Source organism: Pezoporus wallicus, unplaced genomic scaffold, assembly GCF_028554395.1.
Source record: "Pezoporus wallicus isolate ANWC-B61680 ecotype Strahan unplaced genomic scaffold, APGP_CSIRO_Pwel_v1 contig_7750, whole genome shotgun sequence".
Classification (NCBI taxonomy): Eukaryota; Metazoa; Chordata; class Aves; order Psittaciformes; family Psittacidae; genus Pezoporus; species Pezoporus wallicus.
The window spans coordinates 83768-97450 of NW_026637425.1; the positions used below are offsets into that span (position 1 = coordinate 83768).

The 13683-nt window shown below is 43.8% G+C and overlaps 2 protein-coding genes across 9 annotated transcripts in view; both read left to right on the forward strand.

The window, feature by feature from the left end:
* CCDC57 (coiled-coil domain containing 57) overlaps positions 1-4333 on the forward strand; it is a 35351-nt gene extending 31018 nt beyond the window's left edge. For 7 of the 8 annotated variants that reach the window (XM_057405366.1, XM_057405365.1, XM_057405362.1 and 4 more), the window contains one exon: positions 3572-4333. In XM_057405366.1, the coding sequence (XP_057261349.1) occupies positions 3572-3786 (215 nt within the window). In that variant the 3' untranslated portion in view covers positions 3787-4333. The remainder of the gene's footprint in view (positions 1-3571) is intronic. The other variant, XM_057405368.1, reaches the window with a different exon arrangement.
* Positions 4334-7055: 2722 nt separating this feature from the next.
* FASN (fatty acid synthase) overlaps positions 7056-13683 on the forward strand; it is a 44332-nt gene continuing 37704 nt past the window's right edge. Inside the window, exon 1 of the mRNA XM_057405369.1 lies at positions 7056-7373. The gene's annotated coding sequence lies outside the window, so the exon portion shown is untranslated. The remainder of the gene's footprint in view (positions 7374-13683) is intronic.

The following is a 13683-nucleotide window of genomic DNA, read 5'->3' on the forward strand; positions in this document are numbered from 1 at the left end:
TGGTAGTGTGAGAATGATTTTTCTGAACCTGTTAAACAGCTTCATTAATTGTTTTTCATGTACAAAGCAGCCTATTGGGACCTGAAATTGCTGGCATGTCAAGTAAGCCCTGCAATTTGCTGTATTTCCAGCATAAGACACAACTTGATGGTTCTTAAAGTATTTGTGACTGCATGTTAGCACTGACTTACTGAAGTGGACTGTTACATACTTCATTCATTTCACCATAGAATTTGGAACTTTTGGAAGCTTCTAAGCAGTCAGAAGGCTATGAAAGATTTCTCTTTCCTTGCCCTACCTGCTGATTTTTTGTTTGTACTTTAGGAATGAGATGGATTTAATAATTTGTATGATAATTCTGCAGATAAGTAGAAAGAAAGGGTTTACAAGGATCACAGGTTCTTTGTTCAGGTGTTTTTATTGCTCTGTGCTGTTGAAAGAAAATGATCCTGCTGCAGAGGTAGGCAGGTACAAGCCACACTGATACTAAAAGCGTCAGTGTTACATGCATAGACTCTACTAGTAAGAAATACATATCTGTATCTTTCCTTTTTATATGTCCTATCCCAGAGTTTGAGAGCAGGTGGGAGACTTTAGTTGGTGATCTGTATCACATGCATCTTGAATGCTGTTGACAGGCCATCCTCAAAAGAAAGTTTCTTCTCAGAGAAGTTACACTCTTTCCTGTGAAAATCACGACACGTGTACAACCATGTGATAGCTTCTGTAAATGCTGCAAGGTTTCTCTATTCACATGTGGGCTACAGGACCTGTTTTGATTTTAGAAATAAATGTTAGACAAGAGGAGAGGAAGCTTTGTAAAACATTTAGAAAACTGGAATTTATTTTTCTTCAAATAATTTGGCTTAATCAAGTTTTTACTTCCTACTGGAGAAACTTGCTAGTTTTTCTGGAAGAAAAGGTGAACATCACCTATTGAAGTTCAACTGTAAACTGCAGTTAGAATGTAGCCAATATTGTGAAGTGTGCTTTGTGGTACCATGTGAAAAGCTCCTGATCAGCTGTATCTCCTCAGGTCAACAGAGGCTGGGGTCAGTACAGAACAAATAAGGGCATAAGGCAAGCTGTATCTACACTTAGAATGTCCTCACTCGTCTCGTTTCATACATTTTTGGGGTAGATGAAACTCTGTATTTTCCATGCCAGAGGAGGTCTCCAGTTGTGGTGGATGGTCCCACTGTGCATTTTGAGAACCCCCAGATACAGATGCAGCTGAGTCCTGGGTGTATAAATCTGAGTTTACATTGTAGACTAACAAAGAATGAGATTGAGCTGCTTTGAAGCAAAGTAACTTTTCTGGTTTACTACTTGAATTTAGATAGGGAATCTTTTACTGTAATTCTCATTGTTACTTGCAAGGCTCTGTGATGTGAAATCCATACACTGTATGGATCAAGAGTTATCTTAAGTGTTTCCACACTAGACAGAATTTCAACAGCTCTGACATCACTGACAGTTCTAAGAGCAATCCATGTGGGTAAAAAGCTGGCTAGAGAAAGAATCTAGTAAAATATTAACAAACAGAAAGAGCGCTCTGGCTCTGGCTTCATTCGGGCTCCAATCAGATTTAGACTCATGATTTCTTTTCTGCGTTACATAAAACTTCATCTCTGAAGTGTTTCACAAATATTAACTAATCTCCTAGTTACATTTGCTTCATTTAAATGGTCTTCTCCTGAATAGGAACCTGTTTGAGCTGGTGCTCCTTTAGAAGCACTGTTAGCCATAAGCAAATATCTAGTGACAAGTATTTTAAATGAAATTTTCCATCTGGGGAAATTTTACTTTGCTTGTACAAGGTCTCTACCTGTATCCCTGTGGCTCCTGTTGAGGCAAAATTATCTCTGAAGCTGTGTCCAGTACCTTTCAGACACCACTGTCTGAACTGTTCTAAACTGTTGATGTTGTGAAATTCTGCTTTCCTATCTCCCAGATGTGGTAGTGGTCTAGGGTAATGCATTATAATGATTAAAGTCCTTTCTCCCAGGCAGAAAAACACACCCAAAGGTCTTCATGGGCTCAAGCATCCCCTTTCATACCTCCATCTGTAGGTAGCCACTAGGTGGCGAGCTGAGCAACATGATTCGCCATCAATAGCACGACTCCCCTAAGCATTGGCTACCTGCAATAACAAGCGCCATCAAGCTGACTCACTGCAGAGGCTACACACACCTGAGTGAACAGCTATTTCCAGGAAAGCCTGAACGTAAAAACTGCTTTGAAAAGTGTTGTGTTTTGACAGTGCTGTGCTTTGCTTAGAGCATTAAACATAGTAGCTTTGCATAGAGCTATAAACCCTCAATAAGATTAATTAATTCCACAGAATTTTGTCTGGACTTTCTGTCATGTTCTGCTGGCTATGAAGATTTGCCTTATCCTACTAATATCTTTCTCAATTTGTGCACTTTTTATTCTTGCTCTGTGATTGAATAGCTCCTGGGACTGAAGCCTGTCATGGTCAAAGAAATTCAAGTAGTACAGTATGCTGTAGTGTATCCTAAGCAAGTCTGTTATCAACTTCTGCTGTCTGCTTTGTCTCTCCATAGGAAATCTAAAGTTAAAATCTCAGTGCCTTGAAAAATAAGGATTAAGTGGCTGGAGCCAAGCACCTGTAAACATTACCTATAGCTTACAGTAAATATTGTGATTGACCAATTCCACTGATTTTACCTAACAAAACCTGTGATAAGACTAAAGTTCAGTTAGCTGGAGATAGTGGTTTTCAGAGAATTAAGTGAGAGGGTGCAGAATGGACTCCCGATTGGTATTAAGACCAGTCTCCCTGCTTCACAACCAGAAGTGTTACTTTTTGACTTAGTCCTCCGTAGTATACACAGATATTCGAGACAACAAAAATTTAAATTTCCACAGTAAATGCCTCCCTCTGTGAGAGAAGATGAAGAGAGGAGAAAAAAAAAAAAAAAAGAAACCAAAGAGAAAATGATAGTACAACTCTGTCAAGCCACAGAACTGCCTTTGAGCCCTTTGGATCATGCATACCCAAACATGTTTGCCACAGCTTTTATGGCTGCTCCTCATTTCTTGAAACAGATCAAACTATTGCAGCCAGCTACTTTATCGCTATTTCACAATGTGGGAACAGGTAGGTCTAACTTTGTATCATGTTGTCTGGTGTGTTGTTATTGCTTTGGGGGATATAGATATTCTCTCACAACGGAGAGAAGGGTAAACTTGTGAAAATTGTGTGTTTAAAAACATCTCAACACAGAGGTAGTGCTTGACCTGAGTAGTTAGACCAACCTTCCAGCTGTCTTCCCTTCTCCTCTCTTATGCAGTCTGATGCTAAAGGAGAATGAACCCGGTACAGATGAAACAAGGACTGAGCAGGATATCATCAGCATAGCAAGCCCTAATGGACAGTTCTGTGGCCCTGGATGTAGAAATGGGTCTGCTACTCACTCAGTATAAGACTTCGACAGTGTGGCACTATGGCAGCAGTATATTTAGAAAAAAAGAATAAACCAGTACTCTTCAATTTTCCAGTCTCATAAGAACATAACTACAAAGTATTTTTCTTTCTTTTTTTGAGGAGTGGAGCTTGAAGTTACACATTCTGATGAATCTCAGCAAAATATCAAAGCCAAGGATAAACTTGAAATGCCAGCTGCAGATTTGACAATCAGAGGAACCAGGCTGGAAGCTCAGCAGAAGCTAAAATCCAGGAATTTTTCTTATGCTTATCCCATAAAACCAAAAATCTCTTCTAAGGTGGCAAAAATCCGCAACTATAATATTAAAGACTGATTTCTTTGTTGTCAGCAAGTTCTGGATCCACACTTGCTATTAACTTACTTTGAAATCTGTAAATCAAATCTGAATATCAGCTTCAATTCTTTATGTTGAGTTGGGATGTTTGCAGCCAGAAGATAGAACAAATACCATGTTTCGTACTGTGAACAAAAAGGGTTAATCTGTGTATATTACTCGTTAATACAGATTTACTTTAATTATATGTGTTAAATAATGCTTGCATCATGGATTTAGAAATGCCCAGTTAATACATATGTAAAGCCTTGTGCTTCTGAGCAGGGCTTGCAGGTCTTTAGCAAATATTTTGTTGAGAAACTATAGATGTGATTTAAGCTTAGAAGTGGGATGCCTCAACCTACTGGTTTTCTTATAATTAACAATGCAACCGTTAATCCTGTGCAGCTATCTCTCTACTTGAAAGAAGGGGAGGTTGAAAAGATGGCACCTGAATCTATATTTTCTCTCATCTTCTGCAGCTTTTTCCATTTATTTAGATAGCATGAAAGAGTACAAAATTAAACTTCTATTGTTATACCAGTAATTATATTCTCATTTAACCAAGAGATTGTCTAGAGTTTAAAGTAGTGAAAAACATGTTCATTAGCAACACTTAGAATCATATAGAAGCATTGTAAGATGTAAGTCTTACAACAGATGAAACTAAAAGAAAACTTGGATGAGTTGAGGTAATGAGGGTTATCTATATAAACATGCCAGGACATTGAAACAAGTAACTGGTGTATTTTTGTAACATTTACAGTAATATTGAGCTGTCTTGGGTTATTATACTGAACTGTGATATTACACTACACTGTGATATTACACTTGGGATATTACACATGAACTTTACTAAAAGTAAAGGAAATACATGTTAAAAATGCAAGAAAAAACTTATTTACTGTGAAGATGGTCAAGCACTGGAACAGATTGCCCAGAGAGGTTACGGATTCTCCATCTCTTGGTCCATCTGTGGACCAAATAGACACAGTCCTGGACAGCCTATTCCCGCTGACCCTCTTTTGCTGAGGGATTGGACTAGGTGACCTCAAGAGGTCCAACTAAGTGATTTTGTGATTCTGTGAGTGGTATCACTGATGTGAATAATATTTCTCAGTGGCTGCTAAAAACATATAAAATCCAAACAAGATTAATGAAGAGAGCTACTTACCCATAAGCTGGTTGGGGTTTTTTTCCCTGTCACACTTTTCCTTTTAGAAATGCTTTCCTGGTTCTTTTCGTAAACAGCTGCTCTTTTTGGCATCTGGCAAAGTGGTAGTAATTATTTTGAGAATTTTAATAATTATTTTTCTGCTCCCTGCTGAAAATGTTTTGTTTTAGTGCAAAGGTGCTATATGATAATCAGATGCTAAATCTACAGTGAATTTCATTGAGACGTTACCAAGCAAATATGACACCTGAGAGACCTTGTGAGCTTCTTTCTAAATCATTTAATTACTTGAAAATCCTGTCGCTGGATTCAACATTTAACATTGTTCAGAAGCCGGAACAACATGATGCATTCCCTTGAACCAGTCCCTGAATGAGCTCTTTCTGTAGCTCAAAGCATAGTGGTTTCTAACAAGTGCAGGAATTTTGGCCCAGATCACACCAGTTACAGCTCTCTCTGGTTATTCTGGAACACAATGTGTCAATTCCAAAGTTTTGAATAGCTGTAGATAATCCTGATTTTTTTTTTTCAATAATTTCCAATTTATTTTCCAATACCATGTTCAATATTCAAGTGTGGAGATACACAGTATTTCAGTGCTAATAGAGTCTGTGCATTTACAGGTGTTAAAAGCAGTATGCCCTTAGAAAATAAAGCAGTTTGTTCCACAATCTTTGCAACACTGCTTCTGATCCTGGAAAATATTGCTCTTCATTCCTTACATCATGGATACAAGCTCATGGGCTGCAGACTTCAGAATGCCTTTGTGCAGGTTTCTTTGAGGTTTTTAAGGATTTTGTTTGCTTCTTTGAGGGGTTTTGGTTGTGTGACATGCCCTCCCCCCCCCCCCAGCATATAACCTAGCATGCCTGGTCATGCAGACATCTTGCCAGAAATGCAACTTTAATTTATTCAGTTTCTCTGAGAAACAGGTTTCCTTAAGGGAATTGTAGGTAAGGGAAGATGATAGCTCTTGTTTCATTTTGTTTTACTTGTGATAGAAAAAAAGTAGCTCAATCGTTGTACATTTGTTTCAAAGTAACTCTAAGAATACAGTGTATAAGTATGCTGAAAATTAACGAAGCATTCCTAATAACAATAAATAACATGAACTATTGCATGAATCCTCTTTGGGGAGCTGTGCTAAGTGTGTACTAAATACAAGGGGAAAATTTTCATGTATTTGTCTTATGACTGAAATATTTAGCAAATTGGCATTGATTTTTAGCAACCAGATGAGAAAAGAGTGGTGACAAGGGAGTACTGAAGATGGTAGGGAATTGTAGAAAAAAGAGAACCTATAAAAAGGGAATTCTAGCTGATCACAGAGTACTAAAAAGGTAAAACAGAGTAAACTGGTGATTGTTATTATCAAAGGGTTAAAACTCTATGATAGTGCTGAGGAATAGATGGATAAAGGCAAAAGTTCCACCCAGAAAAGGTCAGGGTCAAGCTGTCTTTTGTGGCAGCAGTGTAAAGCACCAATGGCAGTGGGGCCTTACCCAGTGTATTCAACCCCAGATGAGCGATGGCGGGGTGGCTGCATAGAATCACAGAATAGTTAGGGTTGGAAAGGACCTTAAGATCATCTAGTTCAAAACCCGCTGCCATGGGCAGGGACATCTCCCGCTAAACCTCCACCATGGAGTGAGTGCATCCCAGCGTCTGGGTCCACGTTTGCTGACCGAAAGGCGGGATGGCTTTTTTTGGGTTGGAGTTGCAGTCGTAGGTAATACAGAACAAAAGTCGTTTGTTTAGTTTTGCTTTAATTCACTCAGGGTAAGGTATAAAGTGGATGAAAGGAGCCCTCACGCAAAGCCACCGTCCCTTTTTCTGCCCTTTGGAAAGGGGCATACCAGGGGCACGGCGGGAGCGAGCGGCGGCCAGCGCCCCGCCTCCGGGCCTGCTCCGCTGCTGCCAGTCACGGCGCCGCGACGGGCCCGGGCACGGGGCAGCGCATCCCCGGCCGGCGTGCGGGCTGCCCTGTGGTAACCCCGGGACCGTGCTCCGCCAGCCTTCCACGGTACGGGGCGGGGAGCTAGGGCTTGGCCTGGTGCCACGGCACGGGGGCCCGCCTGGGTCCGCCTCGGCCTGTGAAGCCCTCCTCCCGTAGAGCGGTTCTGGGGGGCAGGGGCTGGCTTCACCCCGGGGCCGGCTCGGGGCGGCCCTGCCCCGGCTCTCATTGGACTGCGGCGAGGAGTAAACTGTCAGCCCATGTGGCGTGGCCGCCGGAGGTGGCGACTGCTTAAATAGCGGCAGGAGCTAGAGGGAGACAGTGAGGAGAGCGGAGCATCGGCTGTTTGCGGCCGGGTACCGCGCAGCGTCCGTGTACGTCCGCAGAGCCTGCCCCGTAGCAGCTCGCTCCGGAGCTGACGCCAGCCTTCCCAGCACGAAGCTTTCCGCCGCTGTGCAGGTACCGGCGGGACAGCGGATATAGAGCGGCCGGGAGAGGGGCAGCCCCCGTGGGCCGTCGCTCCCAGCCGTCTTGCTGGGGAGGCTCCATCTTGCCCTCTACACTGTGTGGGGCTGTGGCCGCGCCTCACCGGGCTTGTGGTGGTGGGCCGCGAGCTCGGTCGGGGACCGTGGGCCCGACCCGCACAACCAGAAGGTTCTGCGCCCGGCGCCTTGGTCTCCGCGCCCTGTTGCCGCGGGCCGCTCTCCTACGGCCCAGCGCGGCCGTGCAGAAGAGGGTCCCCGCCAGCTCGGCCGGGGGGTTACCGAGCTTCAGCCTGCCGCTTCGTCCGGCAAGGCAGCGCGGAGGGAGGCTGAACGGCTGCATTGTGGGGCTGGCCCTCGGCCATCTTGGCGGCGGGCGGGACCATGCCGGCGCTGCGACCCCTCACCGCGGGCCGGGTGCGCGCGGGGGGACGCAGGCGGGGCGCCGCTGCCCGCAGCCCTCACTCGCGTCTGGGGGCAGGAGCCTTCCCGTCGCTCCTCCGAGCTCCAGCGTGCCGTGCCCTGGAGCGGCTGCGAAGGGCCGCGCCCGGTGCGGAGCGAGCGCGCGGCTGAATGGGCCTCTCTGTCCTGGCAGCGAGACGACGGCGCTGCGCTCTCCCGCCATCTCTCGGGTTAGAGTAAAACCGTGGCGTGGCAGGCTGAGGAAGCCTGTAAAGGAGGAGACCCGGCGCTCGCTATTGCGAAAGGTGGCTGGTCAGTAGGTGCTAAGAAGCCATCTCTATGAAGGTGCCGCATATGCTGTTGAACTTCTTTTTTCTACTTCTATGTAAACCAAGCGGCCACGTGAGATAACCCATTGATTGAACACCAGCCTGGATTTGATGATACGATGCTTTCAGGAACGTGATTATAATTTCTCTCTAGCTGTTTTTGCTCCTGTTTGGTTTTTATTCCACCTTCGTTTCCTGACATACGACCCTTTCAGATACTGGATGCATATTTTGGTAGCTAAAAGCTGTCTTTGGATGCTTAAATTGAAACAGGCAGTGTTAAAGCTGTGTATGTTAGCTTGCATGCGCCTTCGGAGAGCAGTGTTGGGCACTTTGGAACGTGTCTTGCCTTAAAAAACAAAAGGGAGGAAAAGCCTCAAGTCTTAATGAGCAAATGATTTACCTTTTCTGCAGCCTCTAAGCTTCTTGAAATAAACAGAAAATACTCGTACATTGTGAAAGGCTGCATTTAGTGGATGAATTCAGAGGATGCCCTACACAGAGGGCAGTTACGAACAGATATTTTCCAAACGTGATACAGTGATACTGGAGACTTAAATTTTTGTACAAATACGTTTGGGAATCAGCAGAGCTGTGCTGATTCCATGTGCAAAATCTAACCTGCTTTTCTCAAATACTAGCTTCCTAGTCCGATTGTATTTCCTGCTAAGTAGTATATTCTCAGTATGAAGCTCACTGCTGTTTTTCATTTGTCTGTTTCGGTTAAATCGAACCTATGGCACACACATTGATGTAGCCAAATGCTAAAAAACAAAACAAACCAAAAACCAGAAAAGCAGCTTGTGTTTGCCTCTGTTTTGTAGAGGCTTTAGTTGTTTTTTTTTCTTTTGGAGGCAAGCATTCTAGCACTTTACAGGTGAAGTTACTATTTAATGACAGGTTTAATCACAAAATTTGGAAATGATAGTCAGAGATTAGGAAACCTGGGTAATGATGTGGTCCTACTGAAAAACTAAGAAAGCAATACATTTGTCAATATTTGTGCTGAAGGAAGCTTTGGAAGAGTCACAGATGGTTCATTTTATAGTAATGGGAGCTCAAAAAAAGAGCAAAATTTGGGCTGCCTGCAAACAGTATCTTTGAGGATTCTGCCCCACCTTGATAACAGCCATCAAAATAACAGTGAAATAAGCATTGTTCTCCTGTCTGGGAAAAAGAACTGTGCATCAGGCCAAACTAGATTTGGATTTTATTTGTTGTTATTCTGCAGTTTCTTCTTCCCTCTTCTCCTTTCTTCACTGAACCTTAGGTGGATGTTGGTACAATGGAATAAGAGAAGTATTTTCTTCAGCAATTGGCAAGTCAGCTATAAGTGGGAGAAGAAATCAAATTTTACGATGACTTTTATATTTTCATGTCCTTCTTTTTCTTTTCCCCTCTAAAAGCTTACAAGCTTAATGGACAAAGAGATGTTTTTGTAGGAAAACAGTAGATTAAATTACTGTAAAAAGAAAAAAGTTGTGCAGCTGCCAGGGATGGTGGAGAATGATGACTAATACTTTTCTTCTTAATTAATTTTTGGTGGTGGATTAGTGAGATAGTGAAAAATATTTTAAATGCAATGGAGAACAGTATTTCAACTTCAGAGTAATATTAGTAATAGGATTAAGCTAAACTGATACCAATAGGTATGCAATATGTAGAGAGCAAGGTTAAGAAGGTGTAACATGATTGGAGAAAGGAATTGGTGTCAGTAAACAAAACAACCTTGTCAAATGGCTGATGTGGGAGGTGAGCACAGGTATAAAGTGATGAAAGTTGTTACTAGTCAATAATAAAGGGATTGTTAGTTATTACTGGCCACCAACCGAGTGAGTCAGCAACACAATTATCATTGCCAAAAAATATTGTGTAAATCCACTGAGGTGGTAGTTTATGCTTAACTGAGATGTCTGTTGGACTGATATGTTGGGGTGGGTATTTGCTTCTCCCTGCTCTTAAAAATGCAAGCTATCTGGGAAGAATTCACAGAATTCCATTAAAGCAAAACTGTGGGGTAAATGGCGGAAAAAAGGTGTTAGGTGTCTGGTTGGATCCAGCAAAATATAGCCTTAAGAAAACGGAGAATCCTGGTTTTTTTTTTTTCCCCTCTCTCTTCTTTATCTCTTTTTTTTTTGACCTGTTGCTTTCAATAGCCTTGCTCATCAGTTCAGTAGGAACAGTCTGTTCTGTATATTTGCTGTAGTCCAATCTCCTTTAAAACAGATTAGAAATAATTTTATTGATCCTCTACTTCAAAATCTGCTGGTATGCCATGCATAGTCAAAAAATGCACTCCAGAAAAACGGTCTCTAATACAGTGAAATAGTACAATACACCATTTGTGGATAATGTCAGTCAGCTTTAAAATGGTTTTCTGGCTTATTATCTGTGAAGAAAGATAGAAAGTATTGTTGGTAGCCATAAATTAGACTGGTTTAGGTTGGAAGAGACTGTAAAACTCAGCAGTTCCAATCCCCTGCCATGGGCAGGGACACCTTCCACTAGTTCAGGAGGTCCAAGTCCTGTCCAACCTGGCCTTGGAGCACTGCCAGGGATGGGGCAGTCAAAGCTTCTCTGGACACCCTGTGCCAGTGCCTCAGCACCCTCACAGGCAAGGGCTTCTGCCTAAGAGCTCATCTCAGTCTCCCGTCTTCTAATTTAGAGCCATTCACCCTTTTCCTATCACTAGTTGCTTTTATAAATCTACTAGATTCACTATTTAATCAGTGGAGGACTTAATGATTTTTCCTTTTCCTACTATTATTTTTCATAGCAAATTGTCAGCTGCTGAATCTGTAATTTATACGTTATTTTAGATGTAGGCATTTGGAACTCCTTGTCAAGCCTAAATCTCTCCAGTTCTTGGTGTATAAAAATCCTTAACTTGTGGCTGCTCTTACCCATTCACCCAGCTAAAATTAACTTCTTGGCTCTTCTATACTGTGATGACTGCAGCATTTTTTTTCTGCACCTTTGACACAGTCTTACTCAACTACATCCATGAGATGTTGGCAAAAATTGCTTTGCTGATAAATTCAGTAACTTCACCGTCTCAGAAGAACATTTTCTCAAGATTTGCTGTACCTGAATGAAGTTTTTATGATACTCCAGGGAAAGAGGTGCAGGATGGGAAGGAACAATCCCAGAAGTAATCTAAATCTTTCTCTCTAAATTGGAGAGACATCAATTTGATAGATGGACCATTTGGTGGATAAAGAACTGGCTGGATGGCCGCACGCAGAGTTGTGGTCAATGGCTCAATGTCCAGCTGGAAACAATTAAAGAATGGTGTCCCTCAGGGATCGGTGTTGGGACCGGTCTTGTTCAACATCTTCGTCGCTGACATGGACAGTGGGATTGAGTGTGCCCTCAGCAAGTTTGCAGATGACACCAAGCTCTGTGGTTCGGTTGATACGCTGGAGGGAAGGAATGCCATCCAGAGGGACCTCGACACACTTGTGAGGTGGGCTGATGCCAACCTCATGGAGTTTAACCATGCCAAGTGCAAGGTCCTACACCTGGGTCGGAGCAATCCCAGGCCCAGCTACAGGTTGGGCAGAGAAGAGATTCAGAGCAGCCCGAGAAGGATTTGGGGGTGTTGGTTGAGGAGAAAATGAACATGAGCTGGCTTCAGTGTGTTCTTGCAGCCCAGAAAGCCAACCGTATCCTGGGCTGCATCCAAAGGAGTGTGACCAGCAGGTCGAAGGAGGTGATCCTGCCCTTCTGCTCTGCTCTCATGAGACCTCACCTGGAGCATTGTGTGCAGTTTTGGTGTTCTCAACACAAAAAGGCCATGGAACTGTTGGAACAAGTCCAGAGGAGGCCATGAGGATGATCAGGGGACTGGAGCACCTCCCGTATGAAGACAGGCTGAGAAAGCTGGGGCTGTTCAGCCTGGAGAAGAGAAGGCTGTGTAGTGAGGCACTGGAATGGGTTGCCCAGGGTGGCTGTGAATGTTCCATCCCTGTTGGTGTTCAAGGCCCGGTTGGGCAGAGCCTTGGGTGACATGGTTTAGTGTGAGGTGTCTCTGCCCATGGCAGGGGGTTGGAACTAGATGTTAAGGTCCTTTCCAACCCTAACTATTCTTTGATTCTAATGTTTCAGTCCCCAGAAATACAAATTACATTTCTCTCCCTAGAGCTCATCACCCAAAGAGCAGAGGCATAAAATAGAATCATAATCACATCATCATCTTGCATGTCTCTCTTCTCACACTTAAATTGTAATTTTTGTGCCTGAGATCCATTATTTCCTGCTCCTAGTTCAGAACTGCTGCAAGTATAACAGTTGTGGCCCTTCACTGGGTTTTCCAGGCGCAGTGGTAGTGCCAATAATAAAGCTGACTTACTAGACTTACCTGAGTAGAGAAGCTGAGAGGCTTCTCTTAAGAGCAGAGTGAAGCGGGCTTATTACTTCTAACTTCAGTTTTGGGGATTAGGTTCTCAGCAAGAGCCTTGTGCATTTGGCTAGTGTTTCTCTCTTTAAACGACCAACCAGAGTGGAATGGAACTTCTTTTGTCTGGATTTTTAGCGTAAGACTGAGAAGTCCAAGGTGCCCTTTTGGGAACACTTGCCAATCTGCTCCCAGAAGGGATGGACTGGATGAGGTAATCATCTCTTCTACTTCAGTGTTACATGTTGCATAATTCAAGTTACTCCACAGATGTGAATCAAGATAATTGCTGAAGGAAAGAGGAAGGGTAAAAGAAATCAGGCAACAACTTCTGTGGTGTTGTGTCCTGGCTGAGCTACACCTCGGCTAACCAGAGGACTACTTTCCCTCAGCACACCCCAGCCTCTTCCAGCTACAAGCAGGTTTTATGCCTGAGCAGTGTGTGCATGGAAGAGAGGTCTGTTTCTTGCTCAAAAGCATTGGGAACTCCTGAAGGAGGCTGCAAAACTATGCCTAAATGTCTTGGGTTGGAAAACCAGCAATGCTTATTTTAAGAGTACACATTAGTGCTGTTTTGTGAAGATGATCATTCACCAGCAACACTTAAGCAGAGAGCCTGCATGGGACTGTGGAGCACAGTATGACATGGAAGGCAAATCTTAGGTCTTCCATAGCAAAGTCTTGTCTTCAAAGTTGTTAAGGCAGACTCTTAGCTATTTGAATACCCAGTTTTCTTCTTCTTTTTTACCTGTTAAAATCACAGGCTGGTTTGTGTTGAAAGGGACCTTAAAGGTCCTCCAGCTCCAACCCCTGCCACAAGCAGGGACCCCTTCCATAGAGCAGCTTGCTCCAAGCCCCTGTGTCCAACCTGGCCTTGAGCACTGCCAGGGATGGGGCAGCCACAGCTTCTCTGGGCACCCTGTGCCAGCGCCTCAGCACCCTCCCAGGGAAGAGCTTCTGCCTAAGAGCTCATCTCAGTCTCCCCTCGGGCAGGTTAAAGCCATTCCCCTTGGCCTGTCCCTACAGGCCCTTGTCCAAAGCCCCTCTCCAGGTTTCCTGGAGCCCCTTTAGACACTGGAGCTGCTCTAAGGTCTCTCTGGAGCCTTCTCTTCTGCTGACTGAAAATGTCCAGCTCTCAGCCTGTCTCCATAGGAGAGGTG